The 27,655-nt window shown below is 43.7% G+C and overlaps 2 protein-coding genes across 6 annotated transcripts in view; one reads left to right on the forward strand and one right to left on the reverse strand.

Moving 5' to 3' along the window:
• The first annotated feature begins 11,559 nt into the window (after positions 1–11,559).
• Positions 11,560–20,437, forward strand: SELENOP (selenoprotein P). Its single transcript, XM_056540745.1, has 5 exons — positions 11,560–11,708; positions 13,722–13,937; positions 14,910–15,122; positions 18,790–18,907; positions 19,981–20,437. The coding sequence occupies exons 2-5, from the start codon at positions 13,735–13,737 to the stop codon at positions 20,290–20,292; spliced, it is 846 nt and encodes a 281-aa protein (XP_056396720.1). The 5' UTR covers positions 11,560–11,708; positions 13,722–13,734; the 3' UTR covers positions 20,293–20,437.
• A 719-nt stretch (positions 20,438–21,156) lies between these two features.
• CCDC152 (coiled-coil domain containing 152) overlaps positions 21,157–27,655 on the reverse strand; it is a 100,558-nt gene continuing 94,059 nt past the window's right edge. For all 5 annotated transcript variants that reach the window (XM_056540785.1, XM_056540778.1, XM_056540768.1 and 2 more), the window contains exon 9: positions 21,157–22,656. In XM_056540785.1, coding sequence (XP_056396760.1) covers positions 22,534–22,656 — 123 coding nt within the window. In that variant the 3' untranslated portion in view covers positions 21,157–22,533. The remainder of the gene's footprint in view (positions 22,657–27,655) is intronic.

A 27,655-nucleotide genomic window follows, 5' to 3' on the forward strand; every position in this document is an offset into this window, starting at 1 on the left:
GAGTTGTACCCGTCTGGCAGCCTCCCTACAGTGACTCCTGGGTCCCCTCTACACATGTCCCCTTGTATATTTGTCTATTGCCTGTATTATATTGCATGATGTTTAGAAAAAGTGTTGTAGCTTTAGGAATTGTTAACATATGATTACCAGTTGTCATGTGAGTGTAACCCAGTGAGGTATCAGTGACCATGTGACCTTAGGGTGCCCTATGGGACCCCTCAGAGTCACCCCCATATAAGCCCTGGGTGGAGCCTCTGCTCTCTCTCTCTTCCTGCTTATGCTGAGTTGCAACAAGGTCAAGTCCAAGAGTGTGTCTGGAGTCCATAGGAAGCCTCAAGTCAATCAAGCAGCCACAAGTCTACAAGCAAGATACAGTCAGGGTTTGGTCAGTCCCAGTCAGTCAAGTCAAAGTCATCTGTCTTCAGTCAGTGTGGCCTGCATTAATATTGTCCCAGTCCACTACAAGTCCCAGCAAGCCCTGAGGTATCTGAAGTCACTGGTCACCTCCGTGGGCCTGGCTAAGCTGTATAGACAGTTCCATCTGTCACTCAGTAAAGCTACCGTTGTCCGTAACTTGGCGTTGGAGTCATTATTGCCCCTGTGCCTAGCCCAGGATCCAGCGGTATACCTTAGGGTGGTATTGAGGATAAACCACTCCCTGGCATCATGAATACAAGGGGTTAAAGGGGTTATCCCCAATAAGGTGATTTTAGTACGTACCTGGAAGACAGTAATGGACATGCTTAGGAAGGATCTGTGCTTGTCTTGGGGCTAAATGGCTATGTTGTGAGATTACCATAACACTGGCTAGCTTTTTGTGAACTTGTGTTTCCTGTTTGACTTTTCTTTTTTTGACTACAAAGCCCACAATTGCATTTTCTTCCCTCCCACACATCAGCTACCCGACCCATTGAAACAAAAGACCTGTGGTTTTCAATCAGGGTGCCTACAGCTGTTGTATTAGTTGCAGATTGATCCCTCTACCCATTGAAGCAGACAGGCTCCCTATCATCAGCTGACTAGTGAGTCAGGTCTTAGCCGCATTGCAACCTGGGAAAAATCCAAGACAATAGTAATTTTGTATGCTGATAAAAATAAATAGTGGGGTGAAAATCACAGAAGAATTGTGAGAAAACAAGATAAAGCAATAAGTTATACCCAATAATTGGACTAGTGGATCAGACTGCTATGACCTCCAGTCATGAGCAAGTGTAGAGACCGGCCACAGTTCAGGGTCAGCAGAGGGTACAGCTCGGGAAGAGACTCACAGGATGGCTGGGCCTTGTAGTGCACCTCAACCATGTCACATTGCTGTCACCTGCTCAAGGGCCTCCAAGACTCTTTCTATCCATCTCTCCAGGAAAGTGCCAGTTAGAGATGGCGATACAGGTTCGCCCAGGAAACACCCTGGTATGGTATTGTGGCCTGCTTGGTAGAGTTTAGGGTGCTCTTGATGGTGTAGGCAAACCAGACACTGGAAGATGAAGAGGAGGTGCAATGAGTCTTTACGGGGAGACTTGCAAAACTTCTAAAGCAATACAGTCTTTGTTAAGCTTTCAATTCTGGTGATATAGAAAGGGTTACCCATTGCGTAGATAGGTTCTGCTGCTGACATTGTGTCATTAGATGCTGAATGTTTCTGTCCTGGGGTCACATTGGCTCACAGGGGTTCTGTCAGGTGCCAGACTAGGGTCCAAGGATTACTATTACATAAGAGTCAATGGCCTTAAGAGTTCCTGTGTTACAATGGCCTGACTTGGCCTAATCCCAAAAAGGAGAGCAGCTAGCAAATCATCCTCTCTGCTTCACTCATACAGAAAAACTCAAATCTCCAGCTGTACTGGGTAGATAAAGGGGCTAATTATAGTATCTCCTCCATATACAGTGGTCTCTCAACTTACAATGGCCTTAGGTTACAATATTTTCAACTTACGGTTGTCTTTTCTAGACCATTGTAACTTGTCGTACTGGAACCAAATAATATTCTAACGTGACTGACCACTGTACTAGAGCCCTGCTTTGGGATTTGGATCGCACGGGAACCGCTAGACCCAATCCAAAACATGCTGGCGGGGGCGGTAGTGAGGCTGCAGCTGGCAGGAATGGTTGGTCAGGCACTATGCCGCAAATCCCACACATTCCCACACCGCCGCAGCCTCAATTGGCAGACTGCCAGCAATATCTCCCCTTATTCATTTGTATCAGTGCCTTTAAGACAGCAATTAAGATGAATAGCCGAGTGTGGCCTGGATCGTAGGAATACACTTTTCCCTGCCCAGCGCTTCTTCTGGGATGCGGGCTTGCGATGAGCGCTGCCTGCATCATTTGCTCTGGCCAAGCCTCACTGGAACAGAGACTGTAACGTAAACAGTCATGTTCCCCCACCTGTGACCCACCAGTAGTTGAAGAACTACAGCTCCCATCATGACCTTTTGCCTGCACATAATGGGAGTTGCAGTTTGCAACCGCTGGAGAGTCACAGGAAATCATTTTCTGTATGGTCCATGGGGGAAGGGGGTGGTACAGAGTCCATGAGGGGCCACAATCCTTGTAGGCATAACACAAATGTGCCCATAGGGCACCAATACCCTTAATTCAACCCCTCACCTCATAAAAAAAAAGTACTGGGAGGGTAAAGAATTTTTAATAGAAGTCATTTACAAATCTGTTTAACTTTTTGGTGCCAGTTGATTTAAAAAAAATGTTTTCCACCGGAGTACCCCTTTAAGGTTCACATGAGAGGCCGGCAACACATCAGCCAACTTGGGTGGGGCTTATAGCCTTCCTCCCTCCCCCCATTGTATGTGTGCCCAGTCACACTGGAGGTAATTGGGAGCAGGCTGTGAGTCAGACCTAATGCCGCTGTAATTGCCCTCTGGCCCCTGGTATTGACCATATGGCACAAGTAGGTTTAGTGTTAGGTCCCGTGCCACTTGAGAAACCTTGGGGTTGGTGTGCGGACTCAGGTATGTTCTTCATATAAGGATATACTGGCTAATGTCTGGCTAATATACTGGCTAATGTCTCAATTTTAAAATCAGTTTGAGGGTTAGCCATATGTCACTGTCTACATCTACCACAGTAGTGCACCTAAATTTATGTATTAAATAATACCACTGCAGGCGTCACCATGTACATTCCTACCAAGGAGGATGTTTACAACAAGCCAAGCTTGAAAGGGAGGGGGAAGTCGAAGTGCTGAGATAGCGGCCCCATTTGCCTATACTATAATCTGACATGTCTGTGAGTCCATTGTACTCCGGTGACACATAATCTCATATGTGGAATCTTGCACCATGACAATGGGCCTCTTTACTAAGACCTGAGAGTTTTTTTTGGACTGTTTTTGCTTTTCCTCCATTATTTTTATCACCTTATTTATTATTGTGTCGCAAGTGTTGGGTATTTTCTGTCGCACGGAATATTGTTGGGTCGCACAAACTAGGCGAGTAAAACCCGGGTTAAAATTTTTTTTTTTAAATATAAATGCAGACTTGGAGACCCTATTTAGAAGAGAGGACGTTTGTAGAAAATGACTATGTTCAAAGCAATAACAATCAAAATATCCATCACTTGTCAAAATTAATTTTAAAGTTTACAAAAATATTACATGTAAAGAAAGGCTGACTAAAGGGCACAAAATCAACCACCAGCTTGTTAATCTAGCCTAAATAACATCTCTAATGGCTGTTGTTGTGAACATCATTAAAAACCCTCCATTTCTATGAATTTTCCGACTGCTGGCGGCAGTCGGGTTTTCATTTTCAAAATCTCACACTTTTTCCGTGAGTTATTTCTAATTTACTCGGGAACATGCCCCATTTCGTTGAAAACATGCCCATTTGGTGTGTTTTACTAAACACTCGGAGAGTTTTCAAAAAGACGGGTTTTTTGGGTCGCATACATTGTCGCATACATCGTGCAACAGAATATTAGGCTCAAAACCCAACCAAAACACTCGGGTTCACGTTAGCAAATCAGGGCCAATGTGTTTACTAATTTACATTGTATTTATGCCTTACAAAATGTGGCCTGATTGCATATATGCAAAAATTGCATTAAAATGTGGACTTAAAGGCGGTCTTGCAATTTTTATAACATTTCTTGTTACAGGTAAAAGCAATAAGTTGTTTACTGAGCTTGACAGATACCATGTGGTATGGCTGGGTGTGAGGTGCAGGGCAGATGTTGTTACCCTAGGGGCAGATGGTATTAACCCCCTTGTATTCGTGATGCCAGGGCGTGGTTTATCCTTAACCACCCAAAGGTATACCGCTGGATCCTGGGATAGGCACGGAGGTAATGAAGACACCAACGCCAAGTTACGGACAACGGTAGCTTTACTGAGGGTAGACAGTTGGAGCAGTTAATGCAGTACAGCCAGTGCCCAAGGAGGTGACCAGTGACACAGAGGCCTCACAGACTTGCTGGGACTTGTAGTTGGATGGGAGAATTTAGTGCAGGCCACGCTGGGTAGACAGATAACTTAACTTGACTGACTTTTGACTGACAGAACGGTGACTTTATCTTACTTGCACTTGACTTGTGGCCTCCAATACTATGGACACACACACTAGGCACGACTTTCCTGGACCATGAAGCAAGAGAGAGAAGCTAGCTCCACCCAGGATTTATATGGGGGAGACTAGCAGGGAGCCCATAGGTCACCTTTGGGGTCAGCTGGTCACTGGTACCTCCTGGGTAACAATCACATTGTTACGCCGAGCGCTCAGGGTCCCCGCTCCTCCCCAGAGCGCTCGCTACACTCTCCTCACTGCAGCGCTCCGGTCAGATCCACTGACCCGGGGCGCTGCGATACCGCCTCCAGCCGGGATGCGATTCGCGATGCGGGTAGCGCCCGCTCACGATGCGCACCCCGGCTCCCGTACCTGACTCGCTCTCCGTCGGTCCTGTCCCGGCGCGCGCGGCCCCGCTCCCTAGGGCGCGCGCGCGCCGGGTCTTTGCGATTTAAAGGGCCACTGCGCCGCTGATTGGCGCAGTGGTTCCAATTAGTGTGATCACCTGTGCACTTCCCTATATCACCTCACTTCCCCTGCACTTCCTTGCCGGATCTTGTTGCCATCGTGCCAGTGAAAGCGTTTCCTTGTGTGTTCCTAGCCTGTGTTCCAGACCTCCTGCCGTTGCCCCTGACTACGATCCTTGCTGCCTGCCCCGACCTTCTGCTACGTCCGACCTTGCTTCTGTCTACTCCCTTGTACCGCGCCTATCTTCAGCAGCCAGAGAGGTTGAGCCGTTGCTAGTGGATACGACCTGGTCACTACCGCCGCAGCAAGACCATCCCGCTTTGCGGCGGGCTCTGGTGAAAACCAGTAGTGACTTAGAACCGATCCACTAGCACGGTCCACGCCAATCCCTCTCTGGCACAGAGGATCCACTACCTGCCAGCCGGCATCGTGACAGTAGATCCGGCCATGGATCCCGCTGAAGTTCCTCTGCCAGTTGTCGCTGACCTCACCACGGTGGTCGCCCAGCAGTCACAACAGATAGCGCAACAAGGCCAACAGCTGTCTCAACTGACCGTTATGCTACAGCAGTTACTACCACAGCTTCAGCAATCATCTCCTCCGCCAGCTCCTGCACCTCCTCCGCAGCGAGTGGCCGCTTCTGGTCTACGACTATCCTTGCCGGATAAATTTGATGGGGACTCTAAGTTTTGCCGTGGCTTTCTTTCCCAATGTTCCCTGCACTTGGAGATGATGTCGGACCAGTTTCCCACTGAAAGGTCTAAGGTGGCTTTCGTAGTCAGCCTTCTGTCTGGAAAAGCCCTGTCTTGGGCCACACCGCTCTGGGACCGCAATGACCCCGTCACTGCCTCTGTACACTCCTTCTTCTCGGAAATTCGAAGTGTCTTTGAGGAATCTGCCCGAGCCTCTTCTGCTGAGACTGCCCTGTTGAACCTGGTCCAGGGTAATTCTTCCGTTGGCGAGTATGCCGTACAATTCCGTACTCTTGCTTCAGAATTATCCTGGAATAATGAGGCCCTCTGCGCGACCTTTAAAAAAGGCCTATCCAGCAACATTAAAGATGTTCTGGCCGCACGAGAAATCCCTGCTAATCTACATGAACTCATTCACCTAGCCACTCGCATTGACATGCGTTTTTCCGAAAGGCGTCAGGAGCTCCGCCAGGATTTGGACTCTGTTCGCACGAGGCGTTTCTTCTCCCCGGCTCCTCTCTCCTCTGGTCCCCTGCAATCTGTTCCTGTGCCTCCCGCCGTGGAGGCTATGCAGGTCGACCGGTCTCGCCTGACACCTCAAGAGAGGACACGACGCCGCATGGAGAATCTCTGCCTGTACTGTGCTAGTACCGAACACTTCCTGAAGGATTGTCCTATCCGTCCTCCCCGCCTGGAAAGACGTACGCTGACTCCGCACAAAGGTGAGACAGTCCTTGATGTCTACTCTGCTTCTCCACGTCTTACTGTGCCTGTGCGGATATCTGCCTCTGCCTTCTCCTTCTCTACTATGGCCTTCTTGGACTCCGGATCTGCAGGAAATTTTATTTTGGCCTCTCTCGTCAACAGGTTCAACATCCCGGTGACCAGTCTCGCCAGACCCCTCTACATCAATTGTGTAAACAATGAAAGATTGGACTGTACCATACGTTTCCGCACGGAGCCCCTTCTAATGTGCATCGGATCTCATCACGAGAAGATTGAACTTTTGGTCCTCCCCAATTGCACTTCTGAAATTCTCCTTGGACTTCCCTGGCTTCAACTTCATTCCCCAACCCTGGATTGGTCCACTGGGGAGATCAAGAGTTGGGGGCCCTCTTGTTCCAAGGACTGCCTAAAACCGGTTCCCAGTAACCCTTGCCGTGACTCTGTGGTTCCTCCTGTAACCGGTCTCCCTAAGGCCTATATGGACTTTGCGGATGTTTTTTGCAAAAAACAAGCTGAGACTCTACCTCCTCACAGGCCTTATGATTGTCCTATCGACCTCCTCCCGGGCACTACTCCACCCCGGGGCAGAATTTATCCTCTGTCCGCCCCAGAGACTCTTGCCATGTCTGAATACGTCCAGGAAAATTTAAAAAAAGGCTTTATCCGTAAATCCTCCTCTCCTGCCGGAGCCGGATTTTTCTTTGTGTCCAAAAAAGATGGCTCTCTACGTCCTTGCATTGACTACCGCGGTCTTAATAAAATCACGGTTAAGAACCGCTACCCCCTACCCCTCATCTCTGAACTCTTTAATCGCCTCCAAGGTGCCCACATCTTTACCAAACTGGACTTAAGAGGTGCTTATAATCTCATCCGCATCAGAGAGGGGGATGAATGGAAAACGGCATTTAACACCAGAGATGGACACTTTGAGTATCTGGTCATGCCCTTTGGCCTGTGCAACGCCCCTGCCGTCTTCCAAGACTTTGTTAATGAAATTTTTCGTGATCTTTTATACTCCTGTGTTGTTGTATATCTGGACGATATCCTGATTTTTTCTGCCAATCTAGAAGAACACCGCCAGCATGTCCGTATGGTTCTTCAGAGACTTCGTGACAATCAACTCTATGCCAAAATAGAGAAATGTCTGTTTGAATGCCAATCTCTTCCTTTCCTAGGATACTTGGTCTCTGGCCAGGGACTACAAATGGATCCAGACAAACTCTCTGCCGTCTTAGATTGGCCACGCCCCTCCGGACTCCGTGCTATCCAACGTTTTTTGGGGTTCGCCAATTATTACAGGCAATTTATTCCACATTTTTCTACCGTTGTGGCTCCTATCGTGGCTTTAACCAAAAAAAATGCCGATCCCAAGTCTTGGCCTCCTCAAGCGGAAGACGCCTTTAAACGGCTCAAGTCTGCCTTTTCTTCGGCTCCCGTGCTCTCCAGACCTGACCCATCTAAACCCTTCCTATTGGAGGTTGATGCCTCCTCAGTGGGAGCTGGAGCTGTCCTTCTACAAAAAAATTCTTCCGGGCATGCTGTTACTTGTGGTTTTTTTTCTAGGACCTTCTCTCCGGCGGAGAGGAACTACTCCATCGGGGATCGAGAGCTTCTAGCCATTAAATTAGCACTTGAGGAATGGAGGCATCTGCTGGAGGGATCAAGATTTCCAGTTATTATTTACACCGATCACAAGAACCTCTCCTACCTCCAGTCTGCCCAACGGCTGAATCCTCGCCAGGCCAGGTGGTCTCTGTTCTTTGCCCGATTTAATTTTGAAATTCACTTTCGGCCTGCCGATAAGAACATTAGGGCCGATGCTCTCTCTCGTTCCTCGGATGCTTCTGAAGTTGAACTCTCTCCGCAACACATCATTCCTCCTGACTGCCTGATTTCCACTTCTCCAGCCTCCATCAGGCAAACTCCTCCAGGAAAGACCTTTGTTTCTCCACGCCAACGCCTCGGAATCCTCAAATGGGGTTACTCCTCTCATCTCGCAGGTCATGCGGGCATCAAGAAATCTGTGCAACTCATCTCTCGCTTCTATTGGTGGCCGACTCTGGAGACGGATGTTGTGGACTTTGTGCGAGCCTGCACTATCTGTGCCCGGGATAAGACTCCTCGCCAGAAGCCCGCTGGTTTTCTTCATCCTCTGCCTGTCCCCGAACAGCCTTGGTCTCTGATTGGTATGGATTTTATTACTGACTTACCCCCTTCCCGTGGCAACACTGTTATTTGGGTGGTCGTTGATCGATTCTCCAAAATGGCACATTTCATCCCTCTTCCTGGTCTTCCTTCAGCGCCTCAGTTGGCTAAACAATTTTTTGTACACATTTTTCGTCTTCACGGGTTGCCTACGCAGATCGTCTCGGATAGAGGCGTCCAATTCGTGTCTAAATTCTGGAGGGCTCTCTGTAAACAACTCAAGATTAAATTAAATTTTTCTTCTGCATATCATCCTCAATCCAATGGACAAGTAGAAAGAATTAACCAGGTCTTGGGTGATTATTTACGACATTTTGTTTCCTCCCGCCAGGATGACTGGGCAGATCTTCTACCATGGGCCGAATTCTCGTATAACTTCAGAGTCTCTGAATCTTCCTCCAAATCCCCATTTTTCGTGGTGTACGGCCGTCACCCTCTTCCCCCCCTCCCTACCCCCTTGCCCTCTGGTCTGCCCGCTGTGGATGAAATTTCTCGTGATCTTTCCATCATATGGAGAGAGACCCAAAATTCTCTCTTACAGGCTTCATCACGCATGAAGAAGTTCGCGGATAAGAAAAGAAGAGCTCCTCCCATTTTTCCCCCTGGAGACAAGGTATGGCTCTCCGCTAAATATGTCCGCTTCCGTGTCCCTAGCTACAAGTTGGGACCACGCTATCTTGGTCCTTTCAAAATTTTGTGCCAGATTAATCCTGTCTCTTACAAACTTCTTCTTCCTCCTTCTCTTCGTATTCCTAATGCCTTTCACGTTTCTCTTCTTAAACCACTTATCATCAACCGTTTCTCTCCCAAATCTGTTCCTCCCACTCCTGTTTCCGGCTCCTCGGACATCTTCTCCGTCAAAGAGATTCTGGCATCCAAAAAGGTCAGAGGGAAAACCTTTTTTTTAGTGGATTGGGAGGGTTGTGGTCCAGAAGAGAGATCCTGGTAACCTGAGGACAATATCCTAGACAAAAGTCTGCTCCTCAGGTTCTCAGGCTCTAAGAAGAGGGGGAGACCCAAGGGGGGGGGGGTACTGTTACGCCGAGCGCTCCGGGTCCCCGCTCCTCCCCGGAGCGCTCGCTACACTCTCCTCACTGCAGCGCTCCGGTCAGATCCACTGACCCGGGGCGCTGCGATACCGCCTCCAGCCGGGATGCGATTCGCGATGCGGGTAGCGCCCGCTCGCGATGCGCACCCCGGCTCCCGTACCTGACTCGCTCTCCGTCGGTCCTGTCCCGGCGCGCGCGGCCCCGCTCCCTAGGGCACGCGCGCGCCGGGTCTTTGCGATTTAAAGGGCCACTGCGCCGCTGATTGGCGCAGTGGTTCCAATTAGTGTGATCACCTGTGCACTTCCCTATATCACCTCACTTCCCCTGCACTTCCTTGCCGGATCTTGTTGCCATCGTGCCAGTGAAAGCGTTTCCTTGTGTGTTCCTAGCCTGTGTTCCAGACCTCCTGCCGTTGCCCCTGACTACGATCCTTGCTGCCTGCCCCGACCTTCTGCTACGTCCGACCTTGCTTCTGTCTACTCCCTTGTACCGCGCCTATCTTCAGCAGCCAGAGAGGTTGAGCCGTTGCTAGTGGATACGACCTGGTCACTACCGCCGCACCAAGACCATCCCGCTTTGCGGCGGGCTCTGGTGAAAACCAGTAGTGACTTAGAACCGATCCACTAGCATGGTCCACGCCAATCCCTCTCTGGCACAGAGGATCCACTACCTGCCAGCCGGCATCGTGACACACATGGTACATTTTATTAAAGGCATAACACATCTTTTAACATACAACATATATACAAATGGGCAAACAACTACAGGGGGCCATGAGACACTGAGGGACACTGCCTGACAGGGCAGGAAAGGTACCGGCCAACACCATCCCGTACTGAGCTACCACAAACTCCCCCTCTTAATTGCAGACTTGCTGGGACTTTTAGTTGGATGGGAAAATTTAGTGCAGGCCATGCTGGGTAGACAGATGACTTGACTGACTTTTGACTGACAGGACGGTGACTTTATCTTACTTGCACTTGACTTCCACTACTCTAGACACACACTCTAGGTGCGACTTTACTGGACCTCAGCAAGAAGCAAGAGAGAGAAGCTAGCGCCACCCAGGGCTTATATAGGGGAGACCAGCAGGGAGCCCATAGGTCACATTTGGGGTCAGCTGGTGACTGGTACCTCCTGGGTAACAATCACATGGTACATTTTATCAAAGGAATATCACATCTTTTAATATACAACATATATACAAATGGGGAAACAACTACAGGGGGCCCTGGGACACTGCCTGACAGGGCAGAAAAGGTACGGGGCAACACCATCCCTTACTGAGCTACCACACCATATGCCAGTGTTTCCCAACCCGTGTGCCTCCAGCTGTTGCAAAACTACAACAACTCCCAGCATGCCCGGACAGCCAATGGCTTTCCAAGCATGCTGTGAGCTTCAGTTTGCAACAGCCGGGGGCACACCGGTTGGGAAACAATGATCTACTGGTTCAGTCGGATTTGCAATTATTTTATACCCTACAGTATATGTCTACATCTATTCCATCATCCCCTTTTCTGCAAAACTAGACAGGTCAGCCATTCAGAACTATAGAAAAGCTGTAGCCAGAGCTGTAACGCTGGCCATATGGTAAGAACCCAGCTTTTCCAAGAACCGATATAGCCAAGCGACAGCTGAAGAAAATGTTTTTTGCAAGATAAGAAAAAGTAACTGCTAACTCTGCAATTCTCTTCTTCCTCAAAATCTGGGACACAAGAATGTAAGGTCACAGCGCTCCCTACCCAGAATGGAGCAAACCATTTTCTTACAGTAGAGGGGGGAAACTTTACAAGTATTAACATTTTCTTCAATTCAGGGAAACATTTTTAGTTGTTATTCGGGATAGGTCTCACTGGGGTGTATGTGCCTGAATGCTACTTTTTTCTTCCCCCTTCTCCTGCACTTCTGAAGTCATTACGCTTTTTTCCGGAAACACCCTTTAAGCCATTGTGGACTGTGTGCACGCTTATAAACAAGCTCTGTATATATAGGGCTGGGTTGTAGAGAGTCCTGCAAGGCTGTGCAGTCTGCAGGGGACCAGAGGCAGAGTAAGATATTGCATTTGAATACTGTTTACTGTCTGTAACTACTTTACTATCCCTCCGACATCTCTGCTACTTCTGCTTCAGCTTTTAGGAATTTAATAAGTCTTAGGGGTTAAAAAAAAGAAAGAAAGAAAATAGAGAGTTAGCAGAGCCAAACTTGTTATTTAACTCTTTGGTGCTGCGTTGTACACGCAGTGTGATAACCTATAGATTGTAAGCTCTTGCCAGCAGGTAAATATTTGCTCCTGGAGGTGAATATTTAGAGTAGTACCTTATTTTGCTGCATATATTGCTGCTATGGGGGAGGGAATGGAGAACAGGAGGAAAGCAGTCCAACACATAGAAAAAAAATAGGAGAAAGAGAAGAAGAAAGAACCGGGAAGAAAAGGAAGGAGGGGAACAAAAAAAAGGAAATTAAGTCAAGTGTCACGGGGGCTGCCTGTCAAGGAAACTATCCCAAGGGTCCCAGATAGCAAAGAATGCTGGAATGGAGTTATTAGAAGACCACTTTTTAATGCAATTTTGGCTGGTCTTCTCAAAGAGGTTTTACTGCAATTGGCATCAGGCCTTTTTGCCAAATTCCACATATTGAGATTCGGTGTATTTTTATTATGGACATTTTTTTATATTTAAAATAAATAAATATTTCTTTTTTTCTTTTTATTGCTTGCTTTTTAAAATTATATTTAGTTTTCTTTTTACTATACAATTACTTGATCATTTGTACAGTATAATGCAATCCTTATGTATGTATACTATTTTGCTGTGTATTCTGCTTGAAATCATTTCCTATTACAGCTTGTCTATGTCTATTAGGGTAGGGTCACACGTGCTGTATTTTTCTGTGTATTTGCTGCTACGTATTTTTCTACCCATTGAAGTTAATGGGTGGAAAAATCAGCTATGTATTTTGCTACCCATTGACTTCAATTGGTAGGAAAATATGCAGCAGCAAATATGTAGCAAAATACGACACATATGACCCTACCCTAATAGAAATGTAGGTATATCAAGGCCTTGGGAAGACCCCCAGCTGCCATGACAAAAGATCAGCACTCTTTGATTGGGTTGTGGGGTTTTGTAACCACTTACATGCTGTCGCCACTACTGACTGCAGCATTTAGAAGTGACTGGGTTTGGAGGTAACTCAATGCCAACAAGAGTCCGCCCCCCCCATATTTAGAGTGTTCAGCTAATGATCCGCTCTATACTCACCCTGGTGTACATCTGCTGTACATGTATAGTGTCCCAGAGCATCTTAGGCTTGGTTTCTAATGGTTCCTGTCTACTCAATGCTAGTTCCAAGAATTTGATTTATTTCTATGCTTAAAACTATATTTTGTATTTTTATTATATTTAGCAGTTTTTGCTACCTGTACCAGTTTAACCAGTGGCAATTGTAATTTTCTAGAAGATTAGACTGGGCCAAACCAAGTCAGTTTAGGGTTGCGTATCTCTGAACGTGTTGAATGGAATCTTATATGATGGATTAGGTGACCACACAAGAACAAAAGAATAAGTCATGCACTATATTATGTACGGTATATCTCATGTTCTGGATTTCATTTCTGGGATTGTCATCAAGTAAATACCGCTCATGTGGAAAGAACAGGGAGTTATGTTACCTGAGACTTGGCATAGTACAATAAAGCGCAGCAGTAATCCCAGATTTACCTGTTTTGAATAAAAGTAAATATCATCCAATGTTCTGCAATAAAGAATGTACTCTCCAAAAATCCAAATATTGGTAGTAAATATATGCTCTTGAGACTTCTCCTGTCAGGCTGTTCGGAAAATAGCAATGCTAGAATATATTGTTTTCAGACTCTACAATGTGTTGTCCCACAGTTATTCACCCTGGAAATGGCTGAATAAATTGACAACTGGGTGTTACCATTCTAATAGGCTTTGTCCCTACTCATTATTGGCACTGAATAGATGGTGTTTTTTTTTGGAAAGAGAAGTAATAAAACCATGCTGCCAAACAAATGTAACCTTATTTTTGTTATTTTGCAGGTAAAGCCCAACCATGTGGAGGGGCTTTGCTCTTGCCCTGGCTCTCTGTCTTCTCCCTTGGGGAGGGGCGGAGAGCCAGGGTCACCGTACACTGTGCAAAAAACCACCAGACTGGAAGATTGGAACCCAGAATCCCATGCTGGATTCAGATGGATCGGTCACAGTTGTGGCACTTCTCTCAGCAAGCTGATACTTGTGCCTCCTGCAGGCTACCAGGTAGGATCGTGCCTGTTCTCATAAAGAAATATCCATATTCTCACCAATAAAAACATTGTTTGCTATGTATCTCATATATTTCTATCTATTCTTACTTTGAATCTAGTATGTTACAATGTTTCAGTATAGGTACTATATGTTCAGTATATAATCAAGGACATTTGTTCTGTATAGGTCACAGGAAATTTCCTATAGTTTTAAAACAGATGCATCATAACAAACCCATAAACTGATCTTAATCGAACAAAAAGTTTTTCTTTTTTTTTTTTAGAAAGTTGCATTTTATTGTATACAGTTCTTACCGTGGGTTCACATCAGTGTCTTTCCTTTCATTCTTCTGCTGTGTTGTTAAAGCAGAATAATGGAAAGCTCAACATCGGTAGATCCGTTACACAGCAGAAACCAACAGCGCCCAATGGACCCCACTGACTTTATAGCATAGCATGCTGCACTTATTTGACCGGTATTTTGCACAGAACCTGTAGTAGAGCCACCATTGCAGGTATAAATCCAGTCTTCTGTCCTATTTTTTATTACACTTCAGTACACACCTTTGCATGGTTCCTCATCTGCAACTGGTTAACCCGTTTGTGCCAAAAAATGCTACTTTTTTATTTATAAATGTCGTCCACAGCCAGTTTTGTAAACCAGGTCTGGGCTTGGGTAAGTTGTCGATAATTTGAGGGCTTTGCAACTAATTGTGTGATAAATCGCACATGATAAACTTATGACCACTGCAAAGAGTTAATAAGACTATGGCAAGACTATATCTAAAGCAAAAGTCACAATGAAAAGTCTTTAAACAGCAACTGAGACAAATCGTGCAACAAATCAAAACCACAAAAACAGAATAAAACCAATGGTAAATTCCCCCCAAAGACCTTTCAAATATGCATAAAATATCCAGTAGACACCATTCATAATGCATGTTGTCTTCATAGTCTTACCTGAGATGTTTTTTCACTATTTCAGCTTGGATGAACTGCGGGTGAAACTAGAAAATGAAAACTACATGAACGTGTCCTTCATTGTGGTCAATCACCATGGGGAAGATTCACGAGCCAAATACCATGAACTGAAGCACCGAGTCTCTCATCATATTCCTGTGTATCAACAAGAAGAGAGCCAGGCGGACATCTGGGGCCTGCTGAAAGGAAGCAAAGATGACTTTTTCATTTATGACAGGTCTGTCATGACTATACAACGTCTCCCCTACTCTTTCTCCCCTTGTCTTCATATGTTGGCCCATCATACTTTCTTGTGCTCTCTTCTCCTGACAGGGCAGTTTGTCCTAAAACAACTACTAACAATCTATCCTGGTCATGTGATGATCACAGAGGCATTAGACTCAGCTCTATGAAGTGTACTACAAGAGAAACACGCCATGCATCTGTCTGATCACATGGCCAGGGCAGAATTTCAGCATGCAAGGTTAGAGATTCGATGGTCTCAGTATTTTAGAACATTACATCATTCACTGTACATGAGTTTGAGCTGTAAGCGGAAAACCCCTTTACTGTAAGTGTTACACTTCACTCATTTTATTCCATGTTAAGCATGGATTTTGGTCACATAGGTGGGCATATGCTTTCAATACCAGTCAGATGAATGTTCATGTTTCCCTTATGCAGTGGGAAGAGGTAAGCCTTAGCCAAAATGCTCTGGCGCCGGCTTATCCCACCCTGAACAATAGGGTCAGGTGGTGAAAATCTAACATGCCCCAACTCTTCTCTACACCAACATCATCTGTAAGTAGAGAGTCAGGAGATGCCATACACATTAGACCATAGTTTCGCAACCATGGTGCCTCCAGCTGTTGGAAAACTATAACTCCTAACATGCGAGTTGTAGTTTTGCAACATCTTGGGGCACCCTGTTTAGAAAACACTGCCTTAGACAGTCGGCTGAACCTGCTGAAGGCGTCAGATTTGGTCAACTTTACCCTAAATTGTGTTGAAACTCTAAATTCTGACAGCTATTGCTGACCTTCTGCCAGTAATGGAAGTGAATGCAGAGTTTTATACCCCAGTCACATGCTTCAGAAAAAGTAAAAACAAGGATTTTAAAACCTAAAGCAAGTTTGTTATTGGTAAATATTCTGCATAGAAAAGGCACAGATTGTAATCCAATGGCTCTAATGTCCAATGTGCCATGTCCTCATTTACAGGAAAATCCTAAGTAGTTTGACCTAAGGCAGATCTGATTTATATAAACATACCCTTAGGCTCTGGTTACGTCTGTATTGGAGGCTCTGTCATATTTCATAATAGTTGACAGGAAAAATAGATTTGCTGTCAAAACAATGGACACCTCAGCAGAGTCCATTCAGTGGCCAATGTCCATTAGGCTTTGCTGGTGTTCTTCTTGCGACAGATCCAGCACAGATGTATTATAATTAGATTATTAATAATAATAATAATAGAATACAGATTTGAACAGAGCATTAACTGAGAAAATATAAATGGGCATTGAAAAAGCAACAAAGTGTTGTTCAGGACAACCAGTTGCTCATTTTCCAGTAGCACTGTTGTGAAAATGAGATATTGCCCCATGGCATTCGCATTGGGTGTATATTGTTTCATAGCCCCAGATTGGGGCTGTAACGGCAGTGGTGAAGTGGATCTGCTAAATCTGTGTGGATGATGACGCAGGCCATACCAGGGAGCGGAGTCTAAGGTGCCGCTGGTTTTCACCAGAGCCCGCTGCAATGTGGGATGGACTTGCGGCAGGCGGCACCCACGTCACTACCCCAGATACGACTCATCGTACACAATCGGAAACATTTTCTCTTAGGCTAGTGAGCACAAAGATCTGGTAAGGATCAGAGGAAGTGCGGGGTTATATAGAGTCAGTGCAAACAAGCACAAATCAATGTTGCACTGGCCCTTTAAAACTTAAAGAGCCGGCGCACGTGCACCCTAGGAGGCGGGGACACGGAGAGGGCAGAGAATCAAGGAGGTAAGTGATGACCTGGCGGTCGCATGCGGGCGCATTGCGAGATGCAAACCGCGGGGACAGGAGTGCGCTCCCGCCTGTGACAAGTGCCCCCATTAGGTCCATCTTGATGTCAATGACCGTACCTGTTCACATTGGCTCAGATTTATTAAACTGTGTGAGAGAAAAAATAGAGGGATTTTCCCACAGCAAATAATCACAGCTCAGCCAACAAGCTCTGGTAAAGTGAAAGCTGAGCTGTGATTGGTTGCTGTGGGAAAATCACTCCATTTTCTCTCTCACACAGTTTGATAAATCTGGGCCATTATATAGTCAATACCATTTGGAAGAACTTCAATCCAGACCGATTGTACTGTGTTTCTTTAATCAATACCTTGCACGTTTACCATTTATTACAATTCAGGTGTTCTGCCTTTTATTGCAGCAGGTTAAGGTAATAAAATCATTGATACATTCATATTATACACAGCGCTTCTGTAAGGTAGGGATTATGGGTAATGTGACAAGATAAAGAACATTGTGCCTTTCAAAGAATTGCCGTCCTCTCTTCACTGCCGATTATGTGAACAATGCGGCAGGAGATGAGAGATGTAATAGCTGAATGCTGCCCTGACATCTTCAATAATGAATTGTTCTCTTATAAATACCTATCTGAGATCTTAAATTGGTCCTTCCTGAGTTACCGTTACAGCTGAAAGCTTCCCTGACACTTCAGAGTGTATAGGCTTGAAAAGTAACCATACCATCTATAATTGGATTGGCATATTGTAAAGAAAAAAATATTTTAAGAGTCCGGAATAGTTGATACCTTATAATAGATAACTAAAAAGCCAATGACAAATAGAAGGCTAAGACTACTTAGGTCTCTTTATGCCTCATGAAGGGACCTAAATATTCTCTAAAGCTTTCTTATTTGTTGTCCGCTTTTCAGCTAGTCTTGAAATGGTGCCAACTATTCAGGACTCTCATTTAGTTGTCTACAAGCTAACATAGTAAAAGAACCACGCAGCCCCATCATACCTGCTGCAATTCTGTCAGTAACAACAAATGACCTATTAATGTCAAAGTAAACCTAATATTAATGATTTTAAGAGCAAGAGCGGCACAAGACCCTGGCGGTGCCACACGGCAAGACTGTTCATGATCATCGGAGCACTCACCAAATGGGTACAACTGGATATAACTTTATTCCATCTTAACTCACATCAGTTAACAGGATCAATAGGGGCAGAGACACACAGGCAGGAACGTCTCACCGGGTGGCCCGCCCCCCGCCCCGCCCGGTGAGACGTTCCTGCCTGTGTGTCTCTACGCCCATTGATCCTGTTATAGGATGTGAGTTACGATGAAATACAGTTATATCCAGTTGTACCCATTTGATGAGTGCTTCGATGATCATGAACTGTCTTGCCGCGTGGCACCGCCGGGGTCTTGTGCCGCTCTTGCTCTAAAAACCATTTTGAACACTAGTGTGGACTGCAAGATTATCTCTTGCCATAAACCTCATATTTCTATGTACCCACACAGCTAAAATGTTACTTTTATCCCTTGTTGTTTTAAACCACACAAGGTTGCGAACAGAAAGAGTTTTTCCTGTTTACAACCTTGGGTTGTTTATAATAACATGTAATGAAAATTATATTTTATCTGTGTGGGTACATTTAGGTCATTTGTTGTCATTGATTTGATACCTTAACCTTGCTATGCACATTAGGGCCAGTACTGTTATTGTTGTGATTCAGTGACTTGGCAGAACAGCTGACTAGGCAGAGGCAAAAATGTACTTCTCTGAGACTAGATAGGCAGGGGCATTGTTTTTCATGTTGAATTAAATATTACAGTACATCTGACCACCATGTGTAGTTCTTAAGTTCATACATATTACTTTTTTCTTCAGGTGTGGGCGACTGGTGAAACACATTGGGCTTCCTTTTGCTTTCCTGCAATTTAGTTATGTGGAAAATGCAATAAAGCAGGTGTACTGTGACAGTCTTTGTGGAGAATGTAAACACAAGGTAACTTCTTTGATCATAGGCACATTTTTAAGTTAACCCTTTTTGCTGCATGTTCAAAGCTGAGAAAATATGGCTGTGCTCGTGAAAGAAAATGTACACAAGCTCTATATGAAAGCATATATTTATGCCCACTGGGAAGGGAGCATGGATGGGGATAGAGACATGCACTCAATCAGGGACATTTACTTTTTCATAAACGGCACATAAATAAGCTACATCCATTTCTTTGTTGGCTGGATAAGAGTCACATGCCTCCTAGTAAATCCAGCTGCTGTTGTGTCCAGTGCAGAAAAATACACCAGCATGGAGTTGGCATAGACTTCTGTGCATTTTGGAGTCACAAATCGCCCCTTAAAATAGTCCTCTTCATATAAAACCATGCTCTCTATCTGCTTCCCTTGGCGTATATCCCCAAAAGTTGCAAATTTTTTAAACACAGTATTTTTGCACAGTATCTGTGACTTTTGATATACGCCTCTGGTGCGGCTTAGTAAATGCCCCCCATTACTATCATGGCATAAAAAGTAAATTTGCTTCTTTTAAGATGTCCGCCTGAATTTCTTTGTGAAAACCAGCCATGTGTGTGCCGTGTTCCAATGAGCCACAAGTAGTCATTTGGGTGGAGAACTTCCCAGAGCTATTAAGGGATGCATGAAGCCTGAGGGCGTCTTACATGGGGCTTATGGCAGAGCTGTTGTATATTATACTGCCATAGGCCTCATGATGTAAGATGCTTTCAGGCTTGTCCATAACGTCTTAAAAAAGATTCTCTACTATTCCACAGCGGAAACTGAATAGCCTAACATTACAATCTGTAAGGTGCCCAGGAGTTGGTATACAGAATACTTAAATTGATAACTACTGGTGACCAGAGATATTACATGTGTAGACAGTGTATTCACCAATGCAGGCAGCCATTATCAGTTGAGGAGAAGGGTACAGGGCATTGTTATTAGATCACAAAAAAGTGGAGTGTAAATAATAGATTTTGAAAGAGATAGTGGAAATTGTCCAAGTCTCCTTTTCTTTCCATCTTTTGTTAATCAAATTATTCATATAATATGTTATTTTAGACTTCGGATGATGTTTGCAAGAAAGAAGAAGAGGCACCAATGCAGGCAAAGACAGAAGAAGAACCAGAAAAACATCCCCATAATCATGGGAGGCAAAACCATCACCAGGAGAAAGAGACAGCTGTAGAAGATTCTAGCAGGCCGAATGCCCATGGTCACAAACATCACCACCATCACCACCACCACCACAAGGCTGAGGGGTGTCAGACTCCCCTACATAGTGAGCCAGAGGAGAAGGTGGAGAGTGTACCTGAGAGGGCAATTGTCCCTAACAGAGACACAGAGGGTCAAGTTCTGGAAAATAAGCTCTGAAAGAAGGTCAAAAGCTGACGAAAGCAATACCTCTGAGATTGGGAGGAGGAGTCAGGAAAGGTCTCAAACAGCTGATGCTGACACTGCAGACATGTGTCTTTTGAGGCAGCACAAAATGGAGTCACTTGACAGTGTAAGGAGGGTCTCCCAGCTTCCTGCAGGTGACAGGAGCTGCTGGTAGGCAATCTATCAGAATCCTGTCAGTGACGTCTGCCACCAGCTGCATGACAAAAAGCAAGTGCAGGCCAACCTGACACCAAGATCCCCATAGCTACAGAGCACAAAGTTGCCTGACAATGATCAAAGGAGGCAGGAGGAAACTGAAAATGACAGGAACTGTGCAAGGTTCACGTGTAAAATGTCAAAGTAAAAAAGTCATTGCCCTTGCTGTGCATCTCCAGTTGTAAGACCCTGACATCAATATCCACAGAAATATGGGATTCTAGAAAGGAGCAATCTTTAGATCTAAATCTTTAGGAACTTTAGATTTAGCTAACTTTGCTAGATCTTAAAGTACTATATGCATTGGTGATTTATAAATTGCCCAGACCTGGTCTAGTGGGGATGCATGTCATTGGCCATTAGTGTAGGGTTTCTGTCTCCTAAGATCACAATTATTGACCTGATCTCTGCTCCAGAGTTGGACAATAGACTGCAGTGCAGTTTATTGCTTGACTTTTGAGTATAAAGCAGGTCACCCATGAGGACGTAACATCTCTCCTTTTGTAACATCCTAGATCTTTTAAATGCAGCTCAAGTATTTAGCCTCTCTTGTTCACCTCCTTAATTTGTGGTTGCACCCATGAAGGCTGAAGCATAAACTACAAAATAGGGGCTTCCGTCTGATGCCCGCAACCATGACAGGATGTAGAGCTAGGGAAGAAGTCGAACTTTTTGAGTTCTATTTTTTTTTTTCAACAACAAACTTTAGACTCCAGAGAACACTCTTGTTTTTATTTTCAGCTTTGTAACTCGCTAAACATTACCCATAAAGCTACACTTTCTATTCTCGATCTATGAACTTGTGCAATAGCAGTAGTATACTATTGTTGTTTATGTGAGTGTCATACTATCTCATAGACTAAAGCTTATGTTTTGAGATTTTAGAAGTATTTGTTATGTAATTGGCTTTGATAGCAAATGTTATAAATCAATGAGGGTTTATAGGGAAATGAACTCCTAGTAAACCTGACCAAATGTTTATAGCATTACTATGAAGCAGGACTGTTGTATGTTTCAAGAATATGTTGGATTTCTCAAAAAAAATAAAAAAATTAAATATTAAATGTGTTTTGGTGTCCTCGTTTTGTGTTTATACGTATAGTACAAATACAGAAGTAACAGAAAAGATACAATAAAACAGATATTGATAAAATATGGAAGTTATCAGGTACTTTTTTTTCCAATCAGCTAACCAACTAACTAGTCTCTCTGTAGAGCTTATTTTTATTTTATATATTTTTTTTTGTATACTGAGAACTGTTAATGAGACAGGCATAAAACATACTTTTTCTGGGAAAAGTATATATCTCCTTACATATGACGCCTTTATGGCAGCACTTGTAGCCTATACAGCCCTGTGATAAGGAACCGTACATTCACTATGCCATGAGTGTAATCCCAAAAATAATGTTTGTTTTCAGAACATGTAAGGCTATGTTCACACAGCAGAATTTCTGCACGGAATTCTGCATGAAAATTCTGCAGTAATGAATTGCACATTCACTTTAATGAAATTCCTGCAGCAGAAATGATGCTGTGTAAATGGGACTGCGGAATCTCATTGAAATGTATTTGCTATAAATTTATGCAGAATTTTTATGTGGAATTCCATGCAGCGTTCAATGCAGAAATTCTGGCATGTGAACATAGCCTTAGGGAAGAGCTTGAATGACTTAATTTTTTATATTATTAGAGACTTTATCATAATCGGTCCTCTAATTTTGTGTACATAAAGTAAATTTTTATTTTCATACACCTGCTTACACAAACTCTTTGCTTTGAAGTTCTGGCTGTCTTGAGGAGAAGGCATCCCCCTGGCATTAAGCCATAAATGCATTTCTAATTTCTCTATGAGAACAAAAACAAATAAACATTTCCTTAACATTGGTTATCACTAAGTTTTGATTGTTAACATTTGGAAGTAAATCCTCTTTAAACCATTTAAGCTGTGGAACAAATTGAAAATCCTGTAAATGTGTTTTGACACCAAGGCAATAATATCCATCTGCTTGACATTCTTCAGAAGCGTTTCCTTTTCAGGCGGGAGTCTGATCCGCTGCTGAGCCTTCTTTCTAAATCTTTAATTGTGTTGCGGAGAATTTCAATCTCCTTGTTCTTTTCTTCTTGCAAATGCTGTAACTTCTGTAAGAAGAGAAACAGATGTGAGACCCTTATTAGGAAAGGGGGTGCAGGAATAAAGGGGTAAACTTCCTTTAGAGTAGTCCGAGACAGTAAAAGGCAAGATAGAAACCAAAGAAAGTGGTAGTGTATCCACCCAGCCACCAGCCAAGAGAGTCTCAGCAACTGGACGAACAGGCAAAAGGAAAGGACTATTAAGCTATGTTCCCACTCAGTTTTGTGGCACATTTTTTTGAGACGTAAATCGGCCTGAAAGCTGCCATTTTACGTCTCAGTTTTCAGCGGTAAAACATCTCATACTTCATATTCAGTTTCTTTTTATTTTCATAATTGTTGTGGATGTAAAATTAAGTAGAAGGGACTTGTTTATGGCCATTTATGTGTCATAATACACCTGTTTTTTGAGACCTAAACATCTCTAAAAACATCTCCTTTGCTATTAGCCATTTGTGAGCTTAAGCACAAAAAAGTCTCAGGAATTGTCAAAAAAAGAAAAACAAAGTCTAAAAGAAAGTCTTAAAACTGCTGAAAAATGCAAAATGTTTAAGACTTTTAAACTGGATTTATTACTTCTCTGTGCACCACCCTACAACATCATCATTTGGCGATCATGAACCTGTAGGAAAAAACTGTCGGGGGCCATAGACTCTGCCAATCACATAGGCCATACCTACAAGTAGAGATGAGCCAACTTACAGTAAATTCGATTCATCACGTACTTCTCGGCTCGGCAGTTGATGACTTATCCTGCGTAAATTAGTTCAGCCTTCAGGTGCTCCGGTGGGCTGGAAAAGGTGGATACATTCCTAGGAAAGAGTCTCCTAGGACTGTATCCACCTTTTCCGTGGGCTGGAAAAGCTGAACTAATTTATGCAGGAAAAGTCATCAACTGCCGAACCGAGAAGTTCGTGACGAATCAAATTTACTGTAAGTTCGCTCATCTCTACCTACAAGCATGTATCACTTTGCGCTGACCTTCATACAACAACTAGCACCCTCTTCAGCCTAGCCCGAGTCCATCCTCCTATTCTCACAGCACTGTGGTGGTTTTATTAACATGTACAGTACACACGATTTACAGAATTGCTTAGCATACTGTATTTATTGGCATGCTCCTTTTTGAGCAGATGCCCTGTCTCCCAAGACTGACTATAAACATATGAGTACTGTATCTAGAGGTAAATTTTGTCCTAAATCTCATACCTGAATTAGTATTTTTGGGAGGTATAGCTCAAACATATATATAGGACTTGAAAACAATTCATGTACGTCAGCTGGGACTATGGTGAATGATGAAATCATACATTTTTGCAGACGCAAAGCTGGCAGCAAAACAAGACCTTTTATAGATGTGTCCATGAGTATCTGGCAATCATTAACCAGGCTAAAGCTAGAAGAGCACATAATGCTGACTTTATCTTGCAAGGCATTAAACAAGTTAAAGACTAAACCAAACATTGGTTTCAGGACAGCCGACATCTGACACATGCCACGTTTTTACTAAATGATAGTGTGTCTCCAAAACGTAAAAGTTAATTTCTCATAAAAAAAAAACAGAAATTCACTAATAAACTTAGAATGCATTCAGAAAGTTTTCAGACCCTTTAACTTTTTATGTTGAGGTTTTGTGGTAAAAAAAAAAAAAAAAAAAGTTTTCCCCTATCATTCTGCTCTCAGTACCCCTTAATAACAAAAACAGAACTTTTCGAAAATGTATTTAAGAGGAAAAACAAAAATTTTACATGGACATAGGTATTCAGACCCTTTAGTATAACACTAGAAATGTAGCTCTGGCTCCGCCCCCATTTCTCTTGATCACCTCTGAGATGTTTCTCCACCTTGACTGGAGTCACCTGTGGTAAATTCAGGCAATTGGACGAGACTTGATTTGAAAAGAAACAGCCCTGTCTAAATAAGATCTCACAGCTGACAATATCAGAGCAAAAACCAGGCTATGAGGAGGGAAAGAACTGCTTGTAGAGCTCAGAGACAAGATTGCTGAAAGACACAGATCTCCCTGATATGTCCTTCCTATTGTCTCTTTTTCTCTCCTTTTTTTTGTCTTCCGCTCCATTTCTTCTAGCTAGATAGATAGATTATGCCTAGTTTTGCTGTTCTTTAACCTGTTTTATTGATTTATTGTCACACTTAGTGGCCTTCCCCTATGGTCCACTTTTATTATCTTTTGGATGGCTGTATATTGTCTTGCACTATAGGTGTACCACTGCAGCATTGTTCTTTTGTAATCGGAACCTATGCTCAACTCGTCTCCCTGATGTATAAGCCACCCTATTGGTTGTTTGTTGTTTCTCTTGTTCTGTAAAAAAAAAATTACAGATCTCGAGAAGGATACAAAAAATGCTGCAATGAAAGCTCCCAGGAGTACAGTGGCCTCCTTAATTTTAAAGGAAAGGAGTTTGAAACAACCAGGAGTCTTCTTTTAACTGGCTACCTCTCCAAACTAAGTTACTGGGGAAGAAGGGTCTTGGTAACAAAGATGACCAAGAACTTAATGGTAACTGTATGCAGATGGGGGAAACTTCCAGAAGGTCAACCATCACTGCAGCACTTACACATTTTTTAGTCCTCACATTCTGCCTGCATTTCAGCATTCCATACAATCTTCTATAATTTCCTTCTTGTGGTCATCTTTCTATTGGGCTGTTTGTGCAATTGCTATTAATACCTTATGGTGTGTATACTCAGATATACCTGTATGATTGCTAGTATTTTATGTACAGCTATTACATTTTTCATGTGTGTACACTTTTTGGAGTATATGTTATAAAAAAAAAGGTTTGCACTAGATCCCCACTTTACTACCCACAATGAGATGCTTTTGTAGTCTGTCTGCTGCTGTTCCATTTTAAATGGGCACAGTCATTAAAATACATTTTTGATATTGCACTCCTTATGATAAATAAAAATCTTTCTAATGTACTTGGTTTAAAAAATATATATATTAAGTTTTCTATGAGACTAGGTGTCTCCCTACTTGTCCAGAGCACATTTCCCTCCAACTCTTGCACAGACTTTGGTCTCCTGCTGGCCTGGCAGAAGTCCAGAATCAGAAAATGCAGTCTGGAGTGCTGAGGGAAGTGTGTGCAGCCTTATCCAATCATAGCTCACACACAAACTCTTTTTTATTAGAAAAATACAAAACATATCCAATACAAAACACAAAACAAAACAACCTTAACCAGCTATAACATAAATATGAAATACTCTTGAACAAAAACAAAACCCTGCCTAACCGGCCTGCCCAGCTTTACTAAGTTACTAAAATACTAAAATATATCTACTACACCTAACCAAACTATTAAATCAACACAGTCGCACACATACTGAAAACAAACCAAAAATAGCACAACTTGGAAGAGAAAAAAAAAAAACATACCATTTTGCCCTACCCGGCTATAACTCAAACCAGACAGTAAGAAAAATAACAAGCACACCACTGCAAATTTATTTATTAATTTTTTTATTTAAATACAAAAATAATCCTATCACACACACTTTCACTTACAAAACGAAATAAAATAAAGTGAATCCTCATCCGGAACTAACAAAAATATCAAAGAAACCTAAGAGATACTCCTCTGCAAAAGAACAAAACAAAAACATAAATAAACCATATATGACACCACATATCAACACTACACTCAGACCGACTGCCATATCTATTGTAAAGCTATATAAAACAAAACACATATAAACACAGTATAGATACAAACATCAATATAATATATACATATAATATGCGCTGCGCTCCCAACCAACTTATACACAAACTTACACACACACTGAACCTCAACCCACTTTAGGCCCAAGTTTGGTTGCCTGTAAGCCCTTCATACCATATCATATTAAAACAAAACAAAAAGCTAGCATGCACATGCATTAGCCCACCGCCAGGAAGAAAGATTGGAGACTTGATACATTCAAAATAATTTTAAACTCTTTCCCTAACTCCCCCTACAATTCTCCCTAATTCTATCCCTTCATTAAAACTAACCCTGCTCTCACCCTCTCTCTATCCCTATAACACTGCCCCTACAAAATAAAGGTACTCTACCCAAAAGGTCTAGTACCTAGGGCACATCAAAAGAAAAACCTCTCCACAGGAGAGAAGCCCTACTGGTACCAAGACTGCCATACTCCAAAGACCTGATCTTCCTGAGGTCACCCGTGATATTCCTACAGACCTCCACCTCGGAGAGGATTTTTTGTTGCGTCGACACTAAACACTGTGCGTTCCACATGTAGTGCCTAACCACTAAACTAACTAAGAATAAAGTGCCCCGGTCTCGGCCACCCAGGTTCCTAAATGCCCCATAAGCCCACTCCGGATAGGTAAGGCCGGCAAGTTGACTCCAACCGATGGAAGCACCCACCCGGTTGTAGACCCCTATATTAAAGGGACAATGAAGCAGGAAGTGGTCCATGCTTTCCAGCGTTTCCATCACTCTTCTCAGGGACATCCCCGGTCATCAAAGTTCCTGTTCTTCAGGTTGTCCCTTACATATAGCTTCCCCTGAAAGCAGCACCAGGCCAAGTCCCAAAACTTCTGGGGATCCTTTTCATGTTTAAAAGATACAACCACACCCTCAGATCCTGACCTGGGCAGTCCCTGAGCGCCAGAGGCTTCTGAAAGTGGGTCAACAGAACCCATTTGTCAAGGAACTGCCTTGACTGGGTCCTGATCTCCCACACTCCCAGACATCACCAACATATCGCCTTCAGAGTCGGGGTAGCATAAGCCGGAAGATATCTATGGGGCGTACGGAGGTCCTTCACTCGCCCTCCTCTCTCCTATTTCTGGAAGAAAGGCCGAAACTATTCCCTGCAGGAGATTACCCACGGAGGAGCCCTCTCTTCCCTGAGGTTTGCGATGTTTGCTTTTAAGAAGGTGTTGGTAAAGAACACCACCGGGTTTACCATTGATAAACCCCCTGGTCTCCTCGTGCTGTACGTAACCTCCCTCTTGACTAGGTTCATCCTG

The sequence above is a fragment of the Hyla sarda genome, chromosome 1 (assembly GCF_029499605.1).
Source record: "Hyla sarda isolate aHylSar1 chromosome 1, aHylSar1.hap1, whole genome shotgun sequence".
NCBI classification, from domain to species: Eukaryota; Metazoa; Chordata; class Amphibia; order Anura; family Hylidae; genus Hyla; species Hyla sarda.